This window comes from Microcaecilia unicolor, chromosome 11 (assembly GCF_901765095.1).
Source record: "Microcaecilia unicolor chromosome 11, aMicUni1.1, whole genome shotgun sequence".
NCBI lineage: Eukaryota > Metazoa > Chordata > Amphibia > Gymnophiona > Siphonopidae > Microcaecilia > Microcaecilia unicolor.
Genome location: NC_044041.1, coordinates 203,339,431 through 203,364,906, shown reverse-complemented (window position 1 = coordinate 203,364,906; position 25,476 = coordinate 203,339,431). Strand labels below are relative to the sequence as shown.

Genomic DNA, 25,476 nt, shown 5'->3' with positions numbered 1-25,476 from the left:
CCTCATTCAGGTTCTTCCGGCCTTGCAATCCGATCTGGCTTACTTGGCAGATCTGATTTATGATCTGCTGTGGGCGTCAGCCAAGGAGATTTCATTGGCAGTCACAGCACGTCGCTGGATTTGGTTGCGGCATTGGGCAGCAGATGTGATTTCTTAAGTTGCGACTGGCGAGGTTGCCCTTCAGAGGAAAACTTCTCTTCAGGGAGGATAAGGAAAAGATTGTTAAAGCACTGGTTGATTCTAAGGGTCAGCACTTACCTGAAGATAGATCAAAGGTGGGATCCTGCTCAGGTATGTCCTGATCTCTGTTCCGGGAGGCAAAGCGTTGCCATCCTGGACGCACAGGGGCCTTCCAGAGGCCTAATTTTCAGCAAAAATCGCAGTCCTTTTGTGGCGAGCGCCGACCCTGTGCCTCTAGGGCACAGCCCACAGCAAGAGGCCCGCAATGATGGGTCCATGGTCCATTCCCTACTGGTCATTGGGGGATGGCTGTCCCATTTTCTGGGGGAATGGGCCAGGGTATCTTCTGACAAATGGGTCTTTGAGGTCATCCGGGACAACTAGAAACTCAAGTTTGCCCAGCCCTTGTCAGACTTCTTCCTGGAGTCTCCCTGCAAAACAGCAGCCAAGGTGGCGGCGGTGAGGAAGACCCTGGCTGACTTGTTGCACCGCTGCGCAACCCGTACTCCCGGAAGAGTTTGGCCAAGGTTTTTACTCCATCTACTTTGTGGTGCCCAAAAAGGACGACTCTCCACCCTATGCTGGACCTCAAGTTTGTAAACAAGGCCCTATGGATTCGGCATTTCAGAATGGAAACCTTGTGCTCTGTCATTGCTGCGGTGCAACCATGGGAGTTCTTGACCGCTGTCAGCCTAAAAGAGGCCTATCTGCACATCCCCATTTGGCCCCCTCATCAGCGTTTTCTTCGGTTTGTGGTGCTTGGACAGCACTTATAGTTTCAGGCCATGCCCTTCGTGCTCGCTACCTCACTCGGGACCTTTTCGAAGATCATGATGTCATCCCAGCAGTACTTCGGAAGGAGGGAGTTCAAATGTACCCCTATCTGGATGATTGGCTCATTTGGGCGTCATCCTACGAGGAAAGCCTAAAGGCAACAGACAGAGTGGTCAGTCTTCTGCAGTCTCTAAGCTGGGTGATCAATTTTCCAAAATGGCACCTCTCTCTGTTGCAATCTCTGGAGTACTTGGGCATGATTTTCGACACCTGGGCTAGGCCAGTGTCTCTGCCGGCAGTGCGCAGCTTGCAGCTCTAGGGCCAACTGGAGGGTTTTCTGCGGAAGTCAGCACTCTGTGCATGAGATTACATGCAAGTGTTGGGATCCATGCTAGCCACGTTGGATGTGGTTTTGTGGGCCAGGAGTCCCATGCGGCCCCTTCAGTTATTCCTGCTCAGCCGGTGGTCACCTCTGTCAGAGGATTACCAGGTCAGGGTGCCGTGGTTGCCACAAGTCAGACCAGCGATGTGGTGCTGGCTGAATCCTTTCCATCATGGCCCATTGTGGGATGTATAGTGGTCCGTATTGCAAGGCATCCTGGGTGATCCTTGTGGCCCCGGATTGGCCTTTGCGCCCCTGGTACGCGGATCTCTTTCAGCTGATTGCCCGCTATGCTTGTCCGCTCTGGTCTTACAGCCTGGCCCTAGAGATGGCGCATCTGAGAAGGAAAGGTTACCCTGACAGTTATTTCTACTTCCACAGCGTACGCCAGGGTCTGGCACACGTTTGAAGCGTGGTGCTCTTCATCAGGCATCCCAGCAGCTCGGCCTCTGTGTCAGTTATTCTGGCTTTCTTGCAGGAAGGTCTTGAAGTTGTTTTCCTTGAACACCTTGAAGGTTCAGGTGGCAGCTTTGGCCTGCTTCAAGAAACTACCTTCAGGGCTCCTCGTTAGCTACACACCCGGATGTCATTCGCTTCCTCTGAGGGGGGGGGGGTGAACCATCTGTGCCTGCCTTGGTTGCCGGTGTTCCCAACTTGGAATCTGAACCTTGTTTTATGGGCAATGGCCTCCCTTTGAGCCTTTGGACTGCTCATCTTTGAAGGATCTCACTTTGAAAACGGTTTCCTTGTAGCTATCATCTTAGCGAGGCGTGTGTCAGAACTGCAAGCCTTGTCATGCAGGGACCCCTTTCTTCGTTTCACAGTATGTATTCAGATGGTGCCATCCTTTTTGCCCAAAGTGGTGTCACTTTTGTTTCACAGAAGCATGAGTATGTATTCAGATGGTACCATCCTTTTTGCCCAAGGTGGTGTCACTTTTTTCCATCTGAACCAGGCACTGGTATTTCTTGTGTTTCACCAGGAGGACTGTCCCTCTACGTTTCGGGTGCTATGGTGCCTGGATGTTTGACGCATCCTTATTTGTTACCTGGAGGTCACTAATGACTTCCACTGTTCTGATCATCATTTTGTCCTTTATGCTGGCCGCAAGAAAGGCGACAAGGCATCCAAGGCCACGGTGGCGCATTGGTTATGGAAGGCGATCGTTTTGGTTTACTTTGCCTTGGAGAAGATCCCCTCCCTTGCAGGGTTGGGTGCACTCTACAAGAGCACAAGTGGCTTTCCATGCTGAATTTCATTTAGTTTCATTGGAGGACATTTGCAGAGCCGCAATGTGGGCTTCGGTGCATTCCTTTACTAAGTATTACAGATTGGATGTGGTGGCCTGGTAGGGTACGGCATTCAGTGCTGGCGTGGATCTGTCCTGTCCTACTTGAGGATTGCTTTGATACATCCCACAAGTCTCTGGATTGATCTGTAGGACGTTGTGGAAGGAAAAAATAGTTATTTGATAATTTTCTTTCCATTAGTCCCAACAGATCAGTCCAGAGGCCCGCCCTTTCTAAGACAATTTTTCTGCGTTTTGTTCCCAGTACTGAATGGGTTCCTTCGTTATGTTTTTTTTTTCTTTTTTTAAAGAAACCAAAGACGACGACAGAAGAAAATTCAAAGAATAGAGGACATTGCAGTATCCGCTTCAGTGGTATACTTCTGCCTCCCGCCTGGGTGGTTGAGGTACCAAATTTGGTTCATGGAGGCAGGAGAGTGTTGGCTTGTTTAGATATCTGATTTTTCCATTGCTTTGGTACCGACCATACTGAAGAGAAGCTGGCTGCACATGACCACATATAGCTATCTCTGAAGTTCTCTCTCTCTCGCCATCTGCTGGTAGAGGGACATAACCCACAATTCTCTAGATTGATCTGTTGGGACTAATGGAGAGAGAATCAGGTAAGAACTAATTTTTCCTTTTTTTTTTTCCCCACAGAGGAAGAGGAGGTGACCCCAGTTGTGCCCCAGGTCTTAGTGATTCCTATCCCTGTGCCAGTGTTTGTGCCAGTTCCTCTCCACCTCTACTCCCAGTATGCACCAGTACCACTTGCAGTGCCAGTACCTGTAAGTTGTTTTTTTTTTTTTTTTTTTTAAATACTTGTAGCTAAAAAAGTAATATATTTAGAAGTGAGGCTGCATTCATAAGTAATGCTTATGCACAATTTTGTGCTTTTCTAAAATTAAAAACTTTATAATAGCATGTATTCTCCGAGGACAAGCAGGCTGCTTGTTCTCACTGATGGGTGACGTCCACGGCAGCCCCTCCAATCGGAAACTTCACTAGCAAAGTCCTTTGCTAGCCCTCGCGCGCCCGCGCGCACCGCGCATGCGCGGCCGTCTTCCCGCCCGAAACCGGCTCGAGCCGGCCAGTCTTCTTTTGTCCGCACTCGGTACGGTCGTGTTTTCGCCGTGTCGAGCCCCGGAAAGTCGACCTCGCGCGTCCAATTTGTTTGAACGTGTTTTTTTCCTTCGGGAAAGCTTTGTCCTAGTCGGGAAGTGCTCCGGAAACCCCCCGCCGGGTTTCGTGTAAATCCTCCCCGTACTTCCAGCTTTTTTGCCCCGGTAAGTTTTCTTTCGTCGTCGGGGTAGGCCTTTTTTCGGCCTCGGTCGAGATTTTTTCTCCCTCTAAATTTGGTGCTTCGAATTTCGCCATTTCGGCTTTTGATTTCGCCGGCGTGATTTTTCCGCCCATGACATCGAAGCCTTCCAGCGGCTTCAAGAAGTGCACCCAGTGCGCCCGGGTTATCTCGCTCACTGATCGACACTCGTCGTGTCTTCAGTGTCTGGGGGCCGAGCACCGCCCTCAGAACTGCAGTCTGTGTTCCCTGCTTCAAAGGCGGACTCAGGTAGCGAGACTAGCCCAGTGGAACGTGTTGTTCTCGGGCTCTTCGTCGGCATCGGCACCGGGATCTTCGAGTGCATCGACGTCGTCAGCGTCCAGACCATCTTCCTCGGCCGCCCCTGCATCGAGTGCATCGAGGCATCGGGCCTCTGCATCGGCGCCGAGACATCGGATAGCTGCATCGACGTCGGTGGTACCAGGACCTCGTCTGCTGATGTCGTCGGACGGTGGTGCATCGGGTGGAGTGCAGGTGAGGGCTGTCCATTCCCCTGCTGGTGGCGGTGAGCCCTCGGGTGGGTCTCCGCCTACCCTGAGGGCTCCTGCGGTACAGCCCCCCCGAGATCGACCTTCTTCAGTCTCGGCCCCGAGGAAGCGACGGGTGGATTCGACGTCCTCCTCGTCGGTGCCGGGGAGCTCCGGTGACATGCTTCGGAAGAAATCGAAGAAGCATCGACACCGGTCTCCTCCCCGTGTCGGCACCGAGAGCTCTGGGTCGCCGAGGGATTCGGCACCCAGCAGGCATCGGCACCGAGAGGACCGCTCACCCTCTGTTCAGGAGGTGTCGATGCGCTCCGCTCTGGACAGCCCGGAACAGCCTCCACGCCCGGAACAGGTACTGACGTCGACGCCTGCATCGACCTCTCAGCCTTTCTCTGCAGCCGCTCTAAACGAGAGCCTCCGGGCCGTTCTCCCAGAGATTCTGGGAGAGCTGTTGCGCCCTACCCCTCCGGTACCGGCGGTGCTTGCGCCACCGGTACCGTCGAGCGTGGCGCCGGCTGGCCCATCGCCCAGGTTGAGGTCCCCGACGTCGGTACCGCGTGCGGTACCGACCGCGGCCACCTCCCAGGAAGGCTCCCCGACTACGTCGGCGGAGGGAGCTTCGCCGATGCGGGCGAGGGAGTCTACCTCTCGACGCCCCCATCGTGGACAGGGTTCCACGGAGTCGAGCAGGGCGAGGTTGCAGACACAGGTCCGTGAACTTGTGTCTGACACCGAGGGTGAGGCCTCGTGGGAGGAAGAGGAAGATCCCAGATATTTCTCTGACGAGGAGTCTGGGGGTCTTCCGTCTGATCCCACTCCCTCTCCTGAGAGACAGCTTTCTCCTCCCGAGAGTCTGTCTTTTGCCTCCTTTGTCCGGGAGATGTCTACGGCCATCCCCTTCCCGGTGGTTGTGGAGGACGAGCCCAGGGCTGAAATGTTTGAGCTCCTGGACTATCCTTCTCCACCTAAGGAAGCGTCCACTGTTCCCTTGCACCATGTCCTGAAGAAGACATTGCTTGCGAACTGGACCAAACCATTAACTAATCCCCACATTCCCAAGAAGATCGAGTCCCAGTACCGGATCCATGGGGACCCAGAGCTGATGCGCACTCAGTTGCCTCATGACTCTGGAGTTGTGGATTTGGCCCTAAAGAAGGCTAAGAGTTCTAGGGAACATGCTTCGGCGCCCCCGGGCAAGGACGCTAGAACCTTAGACTCCTTTGGGAGGAAGGCCTACCATTCCTCTATGCTCGTGTCCAAGATCCAGTCTTACCAGCTCTACACGAGCATACACATGCGGAATAATGTGCGGCAGTTGGCGGGCTTGGTTGATGCTCTTCCCCCTGAGCAAGCCAAGCCTTTTCAGGAGGTGGTCAGGCAGCTGAAGGCGTGCAGAAAATTCCTGGCCAGAGGAGTTTATGACACTTTTGATGTTGCGTCCAGGGCCGCTGCTCAAGGTGTGGTGATGCGCAGGCTCTCATGGCTGCGTGCCGCCACCTGGAGAATAGAGTCCAGCAGCGGATTACGGACTTGCCTTGCCGTGCGGATAACATTTTTGGCGAAAAAGTCGAGCAGGTGGTAGAGTCTCTCCACCAGCGGGACACCGCATTCGACAAGTTCGCCCGCCGGCAGCCTTCAGCTTCTACCTCTACAGGTAGACGATTTTTCGGGGGAAGGAAGACTGTTCCCTATACTTCTGGCAAGCGTAGGTACAATCCTCCTTCCCGACAGCCTGCGGCCCAGGCTAAGCCCCAGCGCGCTCGCTCTCGTCAGCAGCGTGCGAATCAGCAAGGCCCCGCGGCTCCCCAGCAAAAGCAAGGGGCGAGCTTTTGACTGGCTCCAGCAGAGCATAGCCGACATCCAAGTGTCAGTGCCGGGCGACCTGCCTGTCGGAGGGAGGTTGAAAGCTTTTCACCAAAGGTGGCCTCTTATAACCTCCGATCAGTGGGTTCTCCAAATAGTCCGGCAAGGATACACCCTCAATTTGGCCTCTCAACCTCCAAATTGTCCACCGGGAGCTCAGTCCTACAGCTTCCAGCACAAGCAGGTACTTGCAGAGGAACTCTCCGCCCTTCTCAGCGCCAATGCGGTCGAGCCCGTGCCATCCGGGCAAGAAGGGCTGGGGTTCTATTCCAGGTACTTCCTTGTGGAAAAGAAAACAGGGGGGATGCGTCCCATCCTAGACCTAAGGGCCCTGAACAAATATCTCGTAAAAGAAAAGTTCAGGATGCTTTCCCTGGGCACCCTTCTCCCCATGATTCAGCAAAACGATTGGCTATGCTCTCTGGACTTGAAGGATGCCTACACACACATCCCGATACTGCCAGCTCACAGACAGTATCTGCGATTTCAGCTGGGCGCACGCCACTTCCAGTACTGTGTGCTACCCTTTGGGCTCGCCTCTGCGCCCAGGGTGTTCACAAAGTGCCTAGCTGTGGTAGCAGCGGCGCTTCGCAGGCTGGGGGTGCACGTGTTCCCATATCTCGACGATTGGCTGGTGAAGAACACATCCGAGGCAGGAGCCCTGCAGTCCATGCAGATGACTATTCGCCTCCTGGAGCTACTGGGGTTTGTGATAAATTACCCAAAGTCCCATCTTCTCCCAGTGCAGAAACTCGAATTCATCGGAGCCCTGCTGGATTCTCGGACGGCTCGCGCCTATCTCCCAGAGGCGAGGGCCAACAACTTGTTGTCCCTCGTCTCGCGGGTGCGAGCGTCCCAGCAGATCACAGCTCGGCAGATGTTGAGATTGCTGGGCCACATGGCCTCCACAGTTCATGTGACTCCCATGGCCCGCCTTCACATGAGATCTGCTCAATGGACCCTAGCCTCCCAGTGGTATCAGGCCGCCGGGGGTCTAGAGGACGTGATCCACCTGTCCACGAGTTTTCTCGAATCCCTGTATTGGTGGACGATTTGCTCCAATTTGACTCTGGGACGTCCCTTCCAAATTCCTCAGCCTCAAAAAGTGCTGACCACGGATGCGTCTCTCCTGGGATGGGGAGCTCATGTCGATGGGCTTCACACCCAAGGAAGGTGGTCCCTCCAAGAAAGCGATCTACAGATCAATCTTCTGGAGTTGCGAGCGATCTGGAACGCTCTGAAGGCTTTCAGAGATCGGCTGTCCCACCAAATTATCCAAATTCAGACAGACAATCAGGTTGCCATGTACTATGTCAACAAGCAGGGGGGCACCGGATCTCGCCCCCTGTGTCAGGAAGCCGTCAGCATGTGGCTCTGGGCTCGCCGTCAAGGCATGGTGCTCCAAGCCACATATCTGGCAGGCGTAAACAACAGTCTGGCCGACAGGTTGAGCAGGATTATGCAACCTCACGAGTGGTCGCTCAATTCCCGTGTGGTGCGACAGATCTTCCGGGCGTGGGGCACCCCCCTGGTAGATCTCTTCGCATCTCAAGTGAACCACAAGGTCCCTCAGTTCTGTTCCAGGCTTCAGGCCCACGGCAGACTGGCGTCGGATGCCTTCCTCCTGGATTGGGGGGAAGGTCTGCTGTATGCTTATCCTCCCATTCCTCTGGTGGGGAAGACTTTGTTGAAACTCAAGCAAGACCGAGGCACCATGATTCTGATTGCTCCCTCTTGGCCGCGTCAGATCTGGTTCCCTCTTCTTCTGGAGTTATCCTCCGAAGAACCGTGGAGATTGGAGTGTTTTCCGACCCTCATCACGCAGGACGAAGGGGCTCTGCTGCATCCCAACCTCCAGTCCCTGGCTCTCACGGCCTGGATGTTGAGGGCGTAGACTTTGCCTCTTTGGGTCTGCCAGAGGGTGTCTCCCGCATCTTGCTTGCTTCCAGGAAAGACTCCACTAAGAGAAGTTACTTCTTTCATTGGAGGAGGTTTGCCGTCTGGTGTGACAGCAAGGCCCTAGATCCTCGCTCTTGTCCTACACAGACCCTGCTTGAATACCTTCTCCACTTGTCTGAGTCTGGTCTGAAGACCAACTCCGTAAGGGTTCACCTTAGTGCAATCAGTGCATACCATTACCAAGTGGAAGGTAAGCCGATCTCAGGACAGCCTTTAGTTGTTCGCTTCATGAGAGGTTTGCTTTTGTCAAAGCCCCCTGTCAAGCCTCCTACAGTGTCATGGGATCTCAATGTCGTTCTCACCCAGCTGATGAAACCTCCTTTCGAGCCACTGAATTCCTGCCATCCGAAGTACTTGACCTGGAAGGTCATTTTCTTGGTGGCAGTTACCTCGGCTCGTAGAGTCAGTGAGCTTCAGGCCCTGGTAGCCCAGGCCCCTTACACCAAATTTCATCACAACAGAGTAGTCCTCCGCACTCACCCTAAGTTTCTGCCAAAGGTTGTGTCGGAGTTCCATCTGAACCAGTCAATTGTCTTGCCAACATTCTTTCCCCGTCCTCATTCCTGCCCTGCTGAACGTCAGCTGCACACATTGGACTGCAAGAGAGCATTGGCCTTCTATCTGGAGCGGACACAGCCCCACAGACAGTCCGCCCAATTGTTTGTTTCTTTTGATCCCAACAAGAGGGGAGTGGCTGTAGGGAAACGCACCATATCCAATTGGCTAGCAGATTGCATTTCCTTCACTTACGCCCAGGCTGGGCTGGCTCTTGAGGGTCATGTCACGGCTCATAATGTTAGAGCCATGGCAGCGTCGGTAGCCCACTTGAAGTCAGCCACCATGGAGGAAATTTGCAAAGCTGCGACGTGGTCATCTGTCCACACATTCACATCTCATTACTGTCTGCAGCAGGATACCCGACGTGACAGTCGGTTCGGGCAGTCAGTTCTTCAGAACCTGTTTGGGCTTTAGGATCCAACTCCACCCCCCGAGGGCCCTGTTTGTTCTGTTTGTTCTGTTCCAGGCTACACTCTCAGTTAGTTGGTAAATTTTTTAGGTCAATCTCAGTTATGTCCTCGCCGTTGCGAGGCCCAATTGACCAATGTTGTTGTTTTGAGTGAGCCTGGGGGCTAGGGATACCCCATCAGTGAGAACAAGCAGCCTGCTTGTCCTCGGAGAAAGCGAATGCTACATACCTGTAGAAGGTATTCTCCGAGGACAGCAGGCTGATTGTTCTCACAAACCCGCCCGCCTCCCCTTTGGAGTTGTGTCTTCCCTTGAAGTGTATTGTCTTGCTACATACTGGACTGGCCGGCTCGAGCCGGTTTCGGGCGGGAAGACGGCCGCGCATGCGCGGTGCGCGCGGGCGCGCGAGGGCTAGCAAAGGACTTTGCTAGTGAAGTTTCCGATTGGAGGGGCTGCCGTGGACGTCACCCATCAGTGAGAACAATCAGCCTGCTGTCCTCGGAGAATACCTTCTACAGGTATGTAGCATTCGCTTTACTGACTGGTCTCAGTGTTCACTACTACTACTTAGCATTTCTATAGCACTGCCAGGGTTACGCAGCGCTGTTCACATATGTACACATTCAGACAGTATCTTTCTACTGTTTGTTTGTTTGTTTGTTTGTTTTGGGGGGGGGGGGGGGGGATTTGTCTAAGTTTTGCTTCAAAAGAAAATACAGAGATAACCAGGGGGAAAATATAGTTGTAATGCATGTAGACAACTTTTCATCATTATTATTAAGTCTCATATCTGTTGACATGGGAAGGTTAACAAGAGAATGTAACATAAGAATAGCCACACTGGGACAGACCAGCAGTGGCCAATCCAGGCCACAAGTAACTGACAGACTCCCAAATAGTAGCAAGATTCATGCTACTGGTCCCAGGGACATGCTGTTGCTTTCCCCATGTCTATCTCAATAACAGACTATGAACTTTTCCTCCAGGAGCTTACCAAACGTTTTTTAATCCCAGGTACACTAACCGCTGATACCACATCCTCTGGCAATGAGTTCCAGAGCTTAACTATTAATTGAGTGAAAAAAAAATATTTCCTCTAGTTTGTTTTAAAAGAGATACCATGTAACTTCCTTGAGTGTCCCCATGTCTTTGTACTTTTTGAAAGAGTAAAACATCGATTTACATTTACCCATTCTACACCACTATTTTGGAGATCTCTATCGTATCCCCCCCATAGCCATCTCTTTTTCAAGCTGAAGAGTCATAACTTAAGCTTTTCGTCATATGAGAGGAGTTCCATTGTCTTTTATCATTTTGGTCACCCTTCATTTAGTTTCATTGGAGGACATTTGCAGAGCCGCAATGTGGGCTTCGGTGCATTCCTTTACTTACAGATTGGATGTGGTGGCCTGGTAGGGTACGGCATTCAGTGCTGGGGTGGATCTGTCCTGTCCTACTTGAGGATTGCTTTGATACATCCCACAAGTCTCTGGATTGATCTGTAGGACGTTGTGGAAGGAAAAAATAGTTATTTGATAATTTTCTTTCCATTAGTCCCAACAGATCAGTCCAGAGGCCCGCCCTTTCTAAGACAATTTTTCTGCGTTTTGTTCCCAGTACTGAATGGGTTCCTTCGTTATGTTTTTTTTTTCTTTTTTTAAAGAAACCAAAGACGACGACAGAAGAAAATTCAAAGAATAGAGGACATTGCAGTATCCGCTTCAGTGGTATACTTCTGCCTCCCGCCTGGGTGGTTGAGGTACCCATTCTACACCACTATTTTGGAGATCTCTATCGTATCCCCCCCATAGCCATCTCTTTTTCAAGCTGAAGAGTCATAACTTCTTAAGCTTTTCGTCATATGAGAGGAGTTCCATTGTCTTTTATCATTTTGGTCACCCTTCTTTGAACCTTTTCTAATCTTGCTATATATATATATATATATTTTTTTTATTTTTATTTTTTTAAGCTAACAGTGACCGGAATTGTACACAATAGTCAATGTGTGGTCGCACCATAGAGCGATTAGAGGCATCATAATATTCTTTATTTTCTATCCCTTTCCTAATAATTTCTATCATTCTGTCCAACTGTTTTGTCACCCAGTCAAAGAAATCAGATTTGTCTGACATGACCTGCCTCTAGTGAAACCATGCTTCCTCGGGTCCTGTAGTCCATTCGATTCGGGAAACCTCACAATTCTCTGCTTTAGAAGCGTTTCCATTAGTTTACTCCCACAGAGGTCAGACTGACAGGTCTGTAATTCCCAACCTTTTCCATGCTTCCACTGTTGTGCAGAGGGGACCACATCTGCCCTCCTTCAGTCCTCCAGGAGAGCTCAGACAGCAGAGCCACCAGAACTTCTCAAAGTCCCTTGAGTACCCTTGGATGTATCCCATCGTGCCCCCTTGCTTTGTCTACTTTTACTCATTGTCTTCTGAGAATCTGTTCTGGTCTACCATACATTCATCCCCATTAGCATTTGTTTTCTGTGGTCCTACGCCTGGCCTTTCATCTATGAACACAGAAAAGAAATAATTGTTAAGCAAGTTCAGCTTTATCCTTATCAGCTTCTACATATTCCTCAGTGCTATTTTGGCACTTCCTCCTGTCACTTTTATATATCTGAAAAATGTCTTGTCCCCCAATTTTACCATTTCAGCTATCTTTTCTTCCATCTGCTTCTTTACTTTCCTGACAGCTTTCCCAGCTTCTCTTAGCTTTTCTAGGTATTTTCGCCTGTCTTCCTTTTTCTAAGTCGTCTTCTTTCCCTTACCTTTTCAGCTATTACATTTAAGAACCAGAGCGGCCTTCTTTTCTTTTTTTTCTTTTATGTGATTTTCTAACATAAAGGTTTTTCACCTTTAAAATAGCTCCTTTCGGTTTTTCCTACTGATGTTCTACTTCCTTCAGCTGCTCCCATCCATCTTAACTCTTCCTTGAGAAATTCCACCGTCTTAGGACCTTCGGTCTTGAATAAGCCCTTTCCTCCTGTGTCTTAATATTGAACCACATCATTCGAAGATCAGTAGATGCCAGATGATCTCCCATTTGAACATCAGAAACATTCTCTCCGTTTATACGCACCAGGTCCAGAATAGCTCCATCCCACGTCAACTCCGTTACCCGCTGCTGAAACAATTCTTCCTGTAGGGAATCCAGATCCCTTTGCTTCTGGACGACTCCACAGCAGGGACGCCACAATTGATATCCGGCATATTAAAATTACCAATCAGTAGTACTTTCCCTTTCCTAGCTATCTTATGGATGTCTTCATTAAGTCTCTGTCCATTTCTTCTGACTGTGAAGGTGACCTGTATCTTAAACCAGTGTAAATACATTTTTCTTTTCCTCTTACCAGTTTAACCTACAGTGCTTTTTCCTTACCCCATATGTCCTGCAGTTAAGAACATAAGTTCTGTCACTTTAGTAGTAGTCTTAATATATAATTCCACTCCTCCACGTTTTTATCCTACCCTGGCCTTCCTGAATAGATTATAGCCAGGTATTAACTATATCCCTGTTATGGTTCTCCTTGAACACCACTAAATCTAAGACTGCTTCTGTCATTATAGCCTCTAGTTCTAGAACTCTGTTTCCCATACTACGAGCATGGATGTAACTTTTTTTTTTTTTCATTTTCTATAAAGGTATTCTGAGGGTTATTAGTGACTTTGGGGCTTTTTTCACCCATCTCAGCAAATTTAGTTTAAAGTCTTCCTTAGTACTTTAGCTAGTCTGTTACTGAAACATGGATACCATCATTGCTCAGAATCCAGAGCGCTCATGCTGACACCATCCATGCAGCCACACATTTAGCTCCAGGATGCGAGCTTCCCTCATTCAGCCTGTACCTTCAACAAGCACCTAGGTGCTTCACCTTCTGACCCAGAGCCATGAAGTCATGTTTGATATGTTCAGTAGGATACTTAGCAGTATCATTTGTGCCAGCATGGATGAGCAGCACAGGATAGTGATCAGTAGGCTTGATGAGTCTCGGCAGTCTTTCCACTTCATCTCGAATCTTGGCACCAGTCAGACTGCACACCTCCCTGGACATTATGTGTGGTCGGCAGATGGGCGCCCCAGTACCCCTCAGAAGAGAATCGCCAACCACCACTGCCTTTTGTTTTTTATTGGCCACCAATCCAGTGGCTTTCTGATTTTTTGTCGTTTCCTCCTGTTCTTGAGATGTTTTTACTCTTCTGCCTCAAAGTCTGTGAACCAGAAGATGGAGTTGGGAGGTTGATTTTGCAGGATCTGGCGACGTGTCCAGCTGACTTTTTTGCACAGGAACTTCTCTCACTTTGCTGGAGATCCCTTGTGGAGGAGTAGCCTAGTGGTTAGTGCAGTGGACTTTGATCCTGGGGAACTGAGTTCGATTCCCACTGCAGCTCCTTGTGACTCTGGGCAAGTCGTTTAACCCTCCATTGCCCATGATACAAAATAAGTACCTGAACATATGTAAACCACTTTGAATGTAGTTGCAAAAACCTCAGAAAGGTGGTATATCAAGTCCCTTTTCCCTTTCCCTTATGTTTCAATTTCAAGTTGTCGCAGATACTTAGTGATTTTAGTTGCCCTGAAATTAATTATAAATCATGGGAAGGATAATTCCTTACTAATGTGGTTTAGAAAATATGTACATGTTTTCAAAATTTAAATTCCCTGCTCATCATTTTGTTACGAAACGGAACAAACTGAATAAATATCTGCATATCAGTGGCTTTTGAATTTAATCTTGATCCGTAGCTGTATCATAGCTCATTTTTTTGTGTTTTACTATAGCTCATTAAGTTCAACTTTTTATTTTATTTTTTTTAAATTAGTATTAAAGTATCAAACCAGCTATACATGTAGGTAATGTCATTAGCTGATGGCATGAAGCTGGTTGCCTATCCCAGAGCTTGGAAGGTTTGAACCTGTGCTGCAGTTCTCTAAAACAGTACCTCAGAGTCCTTCAATGTTTTTTCAGCCACCAGAGAAGTCTCTTTGTCTACACAACATTATGAAATTACTTTTGGCATCAAAATTTAGTCTAACATTTTATTTTGTTCAGCACAGAGTAGAAACTGGAATTTGAGAGATGTCCAACTTTGTAAAAATAAGAAGTCAGTTAACACATCTGTATGTCCATTATTTGGGTCCATCTTATGATGATGATAAAAAAAAATGCCTAAATGTTACTGAGGGCTAGATAAAGAAGCCAAAAATTACAAGTGGGTTTTTTTTTTAAAAAAACACTCGGTAAGATTCTAAGGAGTCGGCAACTATCGAGAGAGCTCTAGTGGAGAATGATTAGGGATTCAGCTTGTTCAGACTTTATCAGCAGGTATCAAAATGCTCTAACTCACCCAAGTAAGCCTAATTACCAAGAGAAGTCCACCAAAAGATGCAGTGACTCAGCAATAATAGTAGTAACAGCTCTCCAGCCAGTACTGACAAGCCTTCACCTGAAGCCTCAGTGCTATTCAAGATGAGAGGAATCACCAGGCCAGCTCAGCTGCATATCAGAGACTGATCTTCCTTGGCCTTGAAGTCACACAGCCCCAGGGCTTCCCTTTTGAAGTACTCCTCCCTTGGTACCAATTAACAATGCCTCCCCCCCCCCCTGAAACGACACAGGAGGTCACAAGATTCCCTGAGACAAGTCACTGTGCCTAAAGTTGCTGCTGCTTGATTTCACCTCGGCTTTGCTTTGGGGCTTTCCCCAGAAGATGCTCCTTCTTTCTTCTCCTCCCCCCCCCCCCCCCCCCCCGAAGTGGTGCTATCTGTAAAGAGAGTCCCTGATGCTAAGAAAAGAATGTAGCCCCTCCATCCAGGGTTCAAGACTTGGTGAATTCACAACATCTAGGAAGCACCATAAGTCTCTCACCACCTCCCTTATCCTGACACTAGAGATCTGCAGACTTCATGGAGGACAACAAGATACCATCTGAACCACATCCAACTCTAGAGTTCCTGAAGGAGAAAATGGAACTGAGAAGTGAAGACCACAGTCTGCAAGAGTAGACCAATCTAAAGTATTGTAAGAGACCACATAAATATTACATCAGCAAATTCTGGGGGGGGGGGGGGGGGGGTTGTGTGAGTTTGTTTTTTGTTCATCCAGACCACTTCAGTTGCATGGGCTTGCTTCTACCAGCAGATGGAGAGTGAGAGCTACTGAACCAATAGCATCTCTCTGTTACAGGATTCCTTAAGATCCCTCTAGACCAGTCCAAATGCGTAGATTTATACACTCCTACTAAAAGATAGAGACTAGGAACTATTGGCTTCAGTGTGAGTTGTAAGAACCTTGTGCAGAGCCAGACTTGGAGGCAAGGATCAGTGTAGCCCACCAGGTGCCTAGGTTTGTCATACTCGATTCTCCGGGTCCTGCCCTCAACCCCTCCTGCTAGCACTGTGGGGTTCTTGTACCTTGGCTTCTTTCCCCCAGACTTTGTGGAGGAATTTTGGGTGCCCAGTTGGGACATTTAGTGGCAGAATGTGTGTGTGAGGGGGGGGAGGGGGTGATGAAGCAGGTGAAATAATTTTGAGCACCAATAATTTTGAGCACCACCTTGAACAAAGAAAGCAATTTATCTAGTGGTTAGTGCAGTGGACTTTGATCCTGGGGAACTGCCCACTGCAGCGCCTTGTGACTCTGGGCAAGTCACTTAACCCTCCATTGCCCCGGTACAAAATAAGTACCTGAATATATGTAAACCGCTTTGAATGTAGTTGCAAAAACCTCAGAAAGACGGTATATCAAATCCCATTACCCCTTTCCCTTTCCCCATTCCTCAGGTAAGGGAGGGGGGGAGAGTTCCGTTCCCAGTCGTGCCAGGTGTGTGGCAGTCACATGGGCTATTGAAGCCCTGGCATGGCAGAGAGGCCCGAGAAGCCTTGGCCCTGCCAAACCTACTGCCAGCAGGGCTTGTGGGTTCTGACCTCTGCAGAAGGGAAGCGAAGCCACAGTGACTGGAGCTGTATCTAGTGAGGAAAGCTGGACAAACCTGGAGACCCAGGTACTTGAAGCGGGCCTACTGGCTGAAATGACTGTCACCCTGACTTTGGTGGGAAATGTTGCCATTTTGGATGCTGTGTGTGATTGCACCGGAAGATACCCCCTACCTGAAACTGCTAGTGCTTGGAACGCAAGATACTTGAAATCTCCAAGAGAAATGGTGGCGTTGCCTGTTCATGAGGTCTTAACTGAGCAACGGGAAGAATCTGTCAAATGTCATTCTGTCATCCAGCATTGAAGATACTGGTTACACTTGCTTTTTGTCTGTAATCATGAGGCATAAGTAATTAGTTACCTCATTGTTTCATGATAGTGGAGTCAGCCTTGAGAAGGTGCAAGAGCTGAAGGAATCATTCTAAAACGCCACCAGAAAAGATCTAAGGTTTATTGATCTATTTTGGAAAATTAATTTTTCAAAACATGATGTTGAATGCAAGAATAGCAACTGATCTCTTTCAGATGACCCAATATTTGTACAGCCTTATTGAAAAAGGTGCAAGAGACTCTTCTTACCACTTCAAGGAAGAACCTGTCACTTTCACCAGCATGATATAGAGGAGGGCGCTATATTTATTAGGTGAGTTTATGGTGTCTAAGATAGGCATAGCTGAGATGTGCATGAACAGCAGATGCTCCTTGTAGAGGTGGAAATGTTTGAGAAGGTGCAAGAGAGTGATTAAGAATAATACTACATTCTCTAGTGGTAGCTATTGATCAGAGCAGGTCTTCTCATAGGCAGCAATTCCATAGATATAGGAAGCTCTACTGTCATTACAAATGATAGCAGCCATATAATTAATCCTGTTCAAGACCTAGATCACAAAGATTCCCACAGCAATACTGCCCTGCAATGGCAAAAGGAAGCAAGTGCTTCAATAAAAAAAAATAGGGACTTGCTTCCTTTTGCAAAGCAAAATACCAGCAGCCTCCGAGACCAGATCAACGGCAGCCTAAACCAGGCCCTAGTTTTTGACTGTGCTGAGGAATCAAAAATACCAGTAGGCGGACAAATTTTCACACCTTATCTGCTTGATAAAGAAAAGACATTAAGATGGTTTTATTTTACCCCTTTCAAACTGGGGAAGTGAAGAATGTGCTGCTGTTGAAGAAAATTTCTTCCATTAACAGATGGTACAATAACATATATGTAGAGAGGAGCCTTTCTATATGTAATATATTAATGATCGTCCCATATATGTTGGCCAATGCTTCAATTGGATGCCAATGAGACGCAACAAATAAAGGATTGACCCTATCATACTTAGAGGCTGAATAGAGCAGTCACACTACTGTATTTTGAGTATTTTGTCATTTTTTTAAATGATTCGACTGTTCATATACAGTGTATTGCAATAATCTAATATTGACAATATCGACTAAATCAGTAGCCAAAATTGTTGAAAGTCCAAGAATTTCTGAATACATCTAAGCTTTCTCAATATCCAAAAAGATTTCTTAATAAGAAATTAGACCTTCTCTTCAAATGTTAATGTATTGTCAAGTGTGAACCCTAATATCTTTAAATACAAATTGGTTGTCTCCAGTGTTAAGAAATTGACAAGTAGATAATTATACATTGATCCACATAACGGGAATTTTTGTTTCACCTTGTTCAGTTTAAAAAAATAATTAAGTACCCAATTTTCCACTAAATCAAAACACTCTTGTATTTCACCTCTGGCTTTTATAGATTCCTGTGTTTTGAATTATAAAATTGCATAAATAAAGCAGAAGCAGGCATCTCATATCACTTTCTTTACTGCATCTGGATTTAGCTGCCAGTTCCAATGTTGATTCCTACTACCCTCGACAACGCTGATAAGATTATTGAGACAATCCAGGACATCAAGGAGAAGATTCCTAGTGATCCCTTGGAGGCAGATCTCCTCCAAATGGCAGAAATGATTGCAGAAGATGAGGAGAAAGAGAAGACTCTGTCTCATGGAGGTTAGTGGAGAGTTGTTGTAAACTCTTATCTCCACTGGTAATATATAGTGGCAGCAAAAGAAGAAAGCCTTGTAAGAATCTTCAGCTCCTTTTTGTTTAGTCTTTTTGCCAGAAAGGCAAGAGGAGTCTCCAGCAGAAACTGATGTGCAACCATGGAGGTCTTCAGAAGGAGAGCAGTGAATTTCACCCATGGGGATTCTTGTGTACCTGCTTTATTGATACTTCCTTAGTGCTGCCAAGGTGGCCTGATCATTGAGAGGGAGATTTTAAGCTGTGCCCCACTCCGCCTAGCCATATCCCAGTTCCGCCCCACTCCATGCCCTCCAGACCCGCCACCTCCCTCTCAGGCAGCACGAGATGCCTCTATAAAATGTCATCTTCTGCTGCTGCGGGACCAAGCTCTGTCGATAAGAGCTGTGAAATGTTGCAGTTTTTATCATGAGACTGGTCCTGCAGTAACAGAAGATGACATCTTAAATGCATCTCTTGCTGCCTATGGAAGGGGAGGCTCCCTATCAGGAGTGTGAGAGATGACCCATAAAAGCAGGGGTCGCCTGTTGAGTGCGAGAGACTTGACAGGTCTGTTTCCTGTGGAACAGGATTGCTTCTCCATTATATAAAGTTTATTTTAGGAGAATATTTGGTGGAGAAATTTATTTTCTAAACTTGTCCTTTTGCTTTCTGGTACCAGTAATGATGAGGCCCTGAATACTATAGGAATACTGTGAGCAAAAGTTCCAGCAATCTGGGTCTCTTGACAGAAAGGAGAAATTAGACCATTGGGTATATGCCCTCCTACCAGCAGATGGGGAGACTGAGAACGACTAGTGATGTCACTCTATTAAACTCTGTGCAGTCCTGTGTCCCTCAATATTTCTATTGACAAAGTTAAGATGGTGCTAACAGAATAACAAACACCCCAAGGGGAAAAGAACAACCACCGTGAAAAGTGCCGCAGCGACATACTTGTCTGAAATTGGAACAGTAATGCCTCGTATCAAGACACACGTATTCCTGACATATCTCTTTTCTCATGTTTCTTTCGCTTGTTTTGTTTTTGATCATCAATTTCTCTCTAGTGTCTTATATTAAGGTGTAAACAGAGCCCTCCAGAGTTCAGAACTGCACCCCCGGCAAAACCAAAAAAGAAATGCAGATGAAACAGCAGGGGAGGGTTTGGAAATGGCCTGGAGAGACTAAAGGAAAGGAAAATTGGCAGGTAAGATCTAATTTCTCCTTCCTTAGCATCTGCTCCAGACCATCCCCAATGAGTGGGAAGTATCAGAGCAGTACCTAATGAGGGCAGGATACAGAAAAACCCTGAGCCAACACTGTAGCACTGAAGTTCACCTCTCTCCTGGCCTGAATATCCAATCTGTAATGCTTCACAAAGGAATACAGAGACGACCACATGGCTGCTGTACAGATATCCAGAATGGGAATGAAGGCCTGCAGGCAATTATGGCCTTAGAAGCTGCCTCACCCTTTCCTCTGGCCTGCAAACAAAACAAAGAGGTGATCTGATTTCTGAAAGTCGTTTTCCACAAATAACAAAGTGCCTTCCGTATGTCCAACCAAAAAAGAAGATCTGCTGAATCCTCCCTGCGAAACACCGGCAGAGTGGAAGACTGGTTCAGATGAAAGGAGGAAATGACCTTAGGCAAAAATGATGGAACTGGATGCAACACCACACACTCCTCAAGAAAGAATAGAAAGGGGTCCCTACAAGAGAGCCTGCAACTCCAAAACTCGAGTGCAAGTAATGGCCACCTTAAGGGAAAGATCTTTCAAGGTATCCAAGCTTAAGGGCTTAAAGGGTGCTTTTACTAAAGCCAACAACACGAGGTTCAGATCCCAAGGAGGAATGACCGAATGAAACAGAGACCTCAAATGCTTAGCAGGAAGCAAGACGACACAGGATCGAGTGCTATTGACTGGGCCATGAATGGTTGACTGTGCTGCCAAGTGCACCTGTAGAGACAAAATGGTCAAACCCCCAACCATCCTGAAGAAACAAGAAGATATCTGGAACCGAGAAACGAAGGAGTAACAACCTCTTGCCATCATACCAGTCTTCAAAAATTTTCCAGACCCTCAAATCTTGAGGAAATAGAATGCTTCCTTGAGCTGAACAAGATGAAGATCTCCGCCGCATAGTATTTCTTCAACAGCTGTGCCCGCTCAAGAGCTACTCCGTAAGTAAGAACTTAAGAATAGCCATACTGGATCAGACCAATGGGCCATCTAGCCCAGTATCCCACTTCCAGCAGTGATCAATTCAGGTCACGATTTGGGTTTCTGCCAGGTTACCTACTTGTGATCTGGCTTGGCCACTGTTTGGAAAACAGGATACTGGGCTAGATGGACCATTGGTCTGACCCAGTATGGCTACTCTTATGTAATCCCAAATAGTAGCAAGATTCATGCTACTGATCCCATGGACAAGAAGTGGCTTTCCCCATGTCTGTTTCAATAGCAGACGGGGGACTTTTTTTTCCAGGAACTTGTCCAAACCTTTTTTTTTTAAGCCCAGATACACTAACCGCAGATACCACATCATCTGGTAATGAGGTCCAGAGCTTAACTATTTGTTGAATGAAAAAATATTTCCTCCTCCTCGTTTTAAAAGTAGCACCATGTAACTTGAGTGTCCCTAAGTCTAGTACTTTCTGAAAGAAAAAACATCGATTTACATTTATTTGTTCTATACCACCAAGTATTTTGTAGTCCTATATCATATCCCCTCTCAGCTATCTCTTTTTCAAGCTGAAGTCCTTTCCTCACAGGAGGAGTTTCGTCGCCTTAATCTTTTTGGTTGCCCTTCTTTGAACCTTTTCCAATTCTGCTATATCTCTTTTAAGATAACGGTGACCAGAATTGCACACAATAGTCTAGTTAAGGTGTGGTCCGCACCATAGAGCGATTACAGATGTGGTATAATATTTTCTGTCCCTTTCCTAATAATTCCTAGCATTCTGTTTGCTTTTTTGGCTGCCACCACACACTGGGCAGAAGATTCAGTGTATTGTCTACGATGACACTTGGATCTCTTTCCTGAGTGCTGACATGGTGACCAGGCCCTTTTAGGAGAAGAGAAGTCTGCTTCAGCCAAAGGAACTCTCTGTCCACCAGCTGCACCAGATCGCCATACCATGGGCATTGGGGCCAATCCGGCCCATGAGTACAACCTGGCCTTGGTGGACTTTGATTCTTTGACTCTGCCAAGCAAGGGCCATTGTGGAAACACATGCAGCAGCTCTCAGCAGGGCCACCACTGAGCAATGCATCTATGTTCTCTAACATTGGCTTCTTCCTACGACTGAAAAATCATGACCAGAGACCCTGTGGACTGGAAGACCATCTCTGAAAGGGACCATTCCCCCGGATCCAAAATGTTCCTGTTGAGGTAGTCTGCTTCCACATTGGACGGTTCCTCGTCATGAATCAGTATCAACCCGCAAAGATTCTGCACAGCCCAGGACATCAACTCAGCTGTCTCCAGCACCAGAAGAGGTCTCTTCATCCCTCCCTGACAATTGACATAGACCTCAGCCATCACAGTGTCGGAAAGAATCCTGACCACCTTGTGGATGATGAGAGGTTGAAAGAGCACAAGAACAAACAATGGCTCTGGTTTACATGGCAATTGGACCATTGCATCTTCTTAGGAGACCACTGGTCCAGACAATGTGCCCCCCTCCCCAAACCAGCAAGACTGGCATCCGTTGTCACCAAGGTCAAATCTGGAGGCTCCAGGTCCATTCCTTTCAACAAATTGGCAGCATCCAGCCACCAAAGGAGACTGTCCTGCACTGGCTGCCTCAAGATCACAGGAATTAAGGTCATCCGACATCAGAGATCACAGAGACAACAGCACCTGTTGCAGAGGGCGTATATGTGCCCTCGCCATGGCACTATCTCATTTGTTGCGGCCATGGATCCCAACACTTGCAAGATCTCACAAGCCATTGTTTACATTCTGCACCTGCACTTGGATCTTTGAGATTTGGAGTTCTGGAAGAAAGACCTTGCCCATAAGGGTATTGAACTGAACCTCCAAGGACTGTGTGGCATGAGCCTTCTGTTGTCCGAGTTGACCACCCAGTCAAGATGCTGAAATAGACTGTCCACCTGAGAGGTAGCCCTCTTGCTGTCCTCAAAGGACTTGGCCCAAATCAATCAGTTTGGATGAACCAAAACACCCTCCTTCCTGAGATGGGCCGCTACCACGAGAAGGTCCTTGGTGCCATGGCAAAACCAAAATGGAGGGCCTTGAACTGAAAGTGGTACCCCAGAATTGCAAAGTGTAGAAACTTGCAATGATCTGGATGGATGGGAATGTGCTGATAAACTTTGGACAATCCAGAGAGGTGTAAAACTCCCCTTTGCGAACTACAACCACTATGACTGACCACAGGGTTTCCCTGTGAAAAGGAGGCACTTGGAGCACTGACACGCTGTTGAGGTCCAAGATTGTGTGAAAAGACCCTTCCTTCTTGGGCACCACAGTGTAGATGGAATATCTGCCAGAACCCTTTTCAGCCTCCATGTGATGATCCTGAGGGTCCTTGAGAGCCACGCTGCCCTCAACCTGGATGACCCTTTAGTCACTGCTGTAACCAATGCATCCACCTTAGGCAAACGACATCTGGCTTGCTCTTCTTGGAAGCTGAAAAAGGCGAGCCATAGCTCTTGCAAACCTGATGGGCGCATCTGGGTGCTGCCACTGTACTTTGACCAGCTTCTTAAGGTCCTCATTAAATGGAACCACCCTAGGCGGGTTGCAGGTATCATTCAGCAAAGGATCCCCCTTCCTTAGAGCCAAAGGCTTCTCTTCCTCCAGCTCCTAACAGCGTAAAACCAGGGAGTCAATAGGGGCAGCTCCTGCCTACGAAAAATCTAACCACAGATGGGTAGTCTTCCAGTGGAGGATCAGATCCATCCTCCGGAAGGTTCTAGGGCCAATTCTCTGCTTTGCCAAATCCCTCCTTAACGCAAAAACCTCCTGCTCATTCTGCTGTAACCCCATGATATGCAGGCGTTTGGCCCCAGAGGGCCCCAGTTGATCCCAGGACACCGAGGGTTCCTGAGCTGAGGAGCTAGGCAAACACTCTTTTAAGCAAAAGGCCTGGTGGAGAAGTAGAGGGAGGAGGATCCCCAGCATTCTGCCTGGTCAAAACAGGGTTGTTTTGACTGGGCCTGTGCAGAAGAGAGAGCCCAAGAGACTGGCCTTTCCTGCCAGAGACAAGTGTCAGAAGGACTGGGAGTCCAATGCACTCTGCACTGCTTCAGCCTCAGCCTCCCCCCCCCCCTTCAGTAACTACAGGGAAACTTGCCGACTCTTCAGACACCTCCTCAGATGGCACAAACTGCTGCTGCAAGACACCACGCTGCATACCGTGCAAGCCGCACTTTCCGCAAGGGAGCCGCCATCCGCCAAGCATGCACCTCAGAATGAAGACCCCTCATTCCTTTGGCCGATAGCATAGAGAAATACTCCTACCAAATAACAGGCAGGAATCAGACTGTGGAAGGAATCCAAGTAAGCTTTGCCTGTCGCAGCTATTTGTGGTGGGTTTTTGTTGCTAACTACCAGTTTCTCTGTTCCCTCGCAGGAGATCCTTAAGGAACCCCTTTCTAGGGCAAGGGAAACAGCGATGCCAGTGGTTGGAGGGAGGGGGGACCCGCAGCATGTAGTGTGCACCCCTGGAACCCTTGACCCAATATAACCCCAAGACAGGCAAGAGATCACTCAACACCCCCACGAAGGGTTTCTGTAGTTCTTTCTTTCTTTCCTTCCTTCCTTCCTTCCTTCTTTCCTTCCTTCCTTCCTTCTTTCTTAAGTGATCCAATCTCTTTTGTTTCCAGGAGTTATCAATATAACTTTATTTTTTAATTAGCCCAAAAGGCTCATCAGGATAGGGCTGCACAGACACCTACCTCACATCTGCTGAGGAGACTGAGAAATACTGAGGGACACAGGACTTCACAGAGCTTAATAGAATGATGTCACTAGTAGTTCTCAGTCTCTCCATCTGCTGGTAGGAGGCCATAAACTCACTTGTTGGGAATGGTCTGGAGCAGATGCGAAGGAAGGAATGTGTTAACTACCCTTTTCGGAAAATATGAACTTATCCAGTAAATACAGTTTGGCTCCCAATAAATATATATTTAACTATTCTTAATGCATCTTTACCTCTGGCAGTGTATGGTGGATATTCTCTTTTCCTCTGATAAGAATGTGAAGTCTTATTCCCTCGGTTCTCAGACCAAGGCAGCACGTACAGTGGCGATCTTGAGTCGGAAGCAGTGTCTACACCACACAGCTGGGAGGAAGAGCTCAACCACTACGCCCTGCGTTCAAATGCTGTTCATGAGGTAGAACCAGACCCGAGGCAGCTTGCCAGGGGAGAAACTGAGCAGGACCTGGAGGCAGATCTCCCAATAGGTTTGTGTAAACTTCAGCATCCATGCAGGCCATACTCTGATGCTAGTTGACCATATGCAGCTATTGCAGTTAATGTCTGCTAATCAGGGGTTCTGGGAATCTAAATTTATTACAGTTGTGTTCAAACTGAATCTCTGTACAGCTTCCAATCTTTGCAGTCATAGAGTGTTAGTTCCTGGCATAAAAGTAGGTAATTTAAGAATACATTGATTGCTTGTTGACATTATTTAACATGCAGAACCTTTCGTACTGTCTCTTCAAATCCAGAAGCTTTTGATCCTGTTAATAAAGGGCCAAATATTCTCTCGCGTGTCCGGTCGCGAAGGAGACATCGGGATGGCTTTCCGCAACCTAAAAGACGAGTAAGTTGAAGGTTTTACCAGTTAATGTGTGATTGTAGAGAAGAATTACAGATTTTTGTTTGACTGGATTTATGGACTCTCCTGCAGGGAAGAAAAAAATCTATTGTGAATGTGGAGCCCAGAAATCTTATACAGGGCTCATACCCTGGTTGCTCTGCTTTGGGAATGACGCTGAAATACATGTACGGGGTAAATGCTTGGAAAAACTGGGTGGCCTGGAAAAATGCACAGGAGGATCAGGAAGAGCTGAAATTTGGAGGTATGTGTCAGGTCAAAGGAAGGGAAGATGTAGAGAATGAGGCAGAAGCAGGAAAAGCAAGTAAAATTTGCTTAGGAAATTGGTTGTACCTTCCCAGTTTGTACTTTTAACTGGCTGATCCGTTAATGTAATTTCTTCAAGGTGTGAATCTAACTCTGTTCAGTGCATTTTGGGACTTTTAGTTTTTCTCTCTAGTATGTAAAAAGCAGGAC

At 47.8% G+C, this 25,476-nt stretch overlaps 1 protein-coding gene across 2 annotated transcripts in view; it reads left to right on the top strand.

Moving 5' to 3' along the window:
- LOC115480035 (zinc finger MYM-type protein 4-like) overlaps positions 1-25,476 on the top strand; it is a 129,493-nt gene that overhangs the window by 87,972 nt on the left and 16,045 nt on the right. For both annotated transcript variants that reach the window (XM_030218428.1, XM_030218427.1), the window contains exons 19-23: positions 3,285-3,412; positions 18,024-18,195; positions 24,464-24,643; positions 24,911-25,005; positions 25,093-25,264. In XM_030218428.1, the coding sequence (XP_030074288.1) occupies positions 3,285-3,412; positions 18,024-18,195; positions 24,464-24,643; positions 24,911-25,005; positions 25,093-25,264 (747 nt within the window). The remainder of the gene's footprint in view (positions 1-3,284; positions 3,413-18,023; positions 18,196-24,463; positions 24,644-24,910; positions 25,006-25,092; positions 25,265-25,476) is intronic.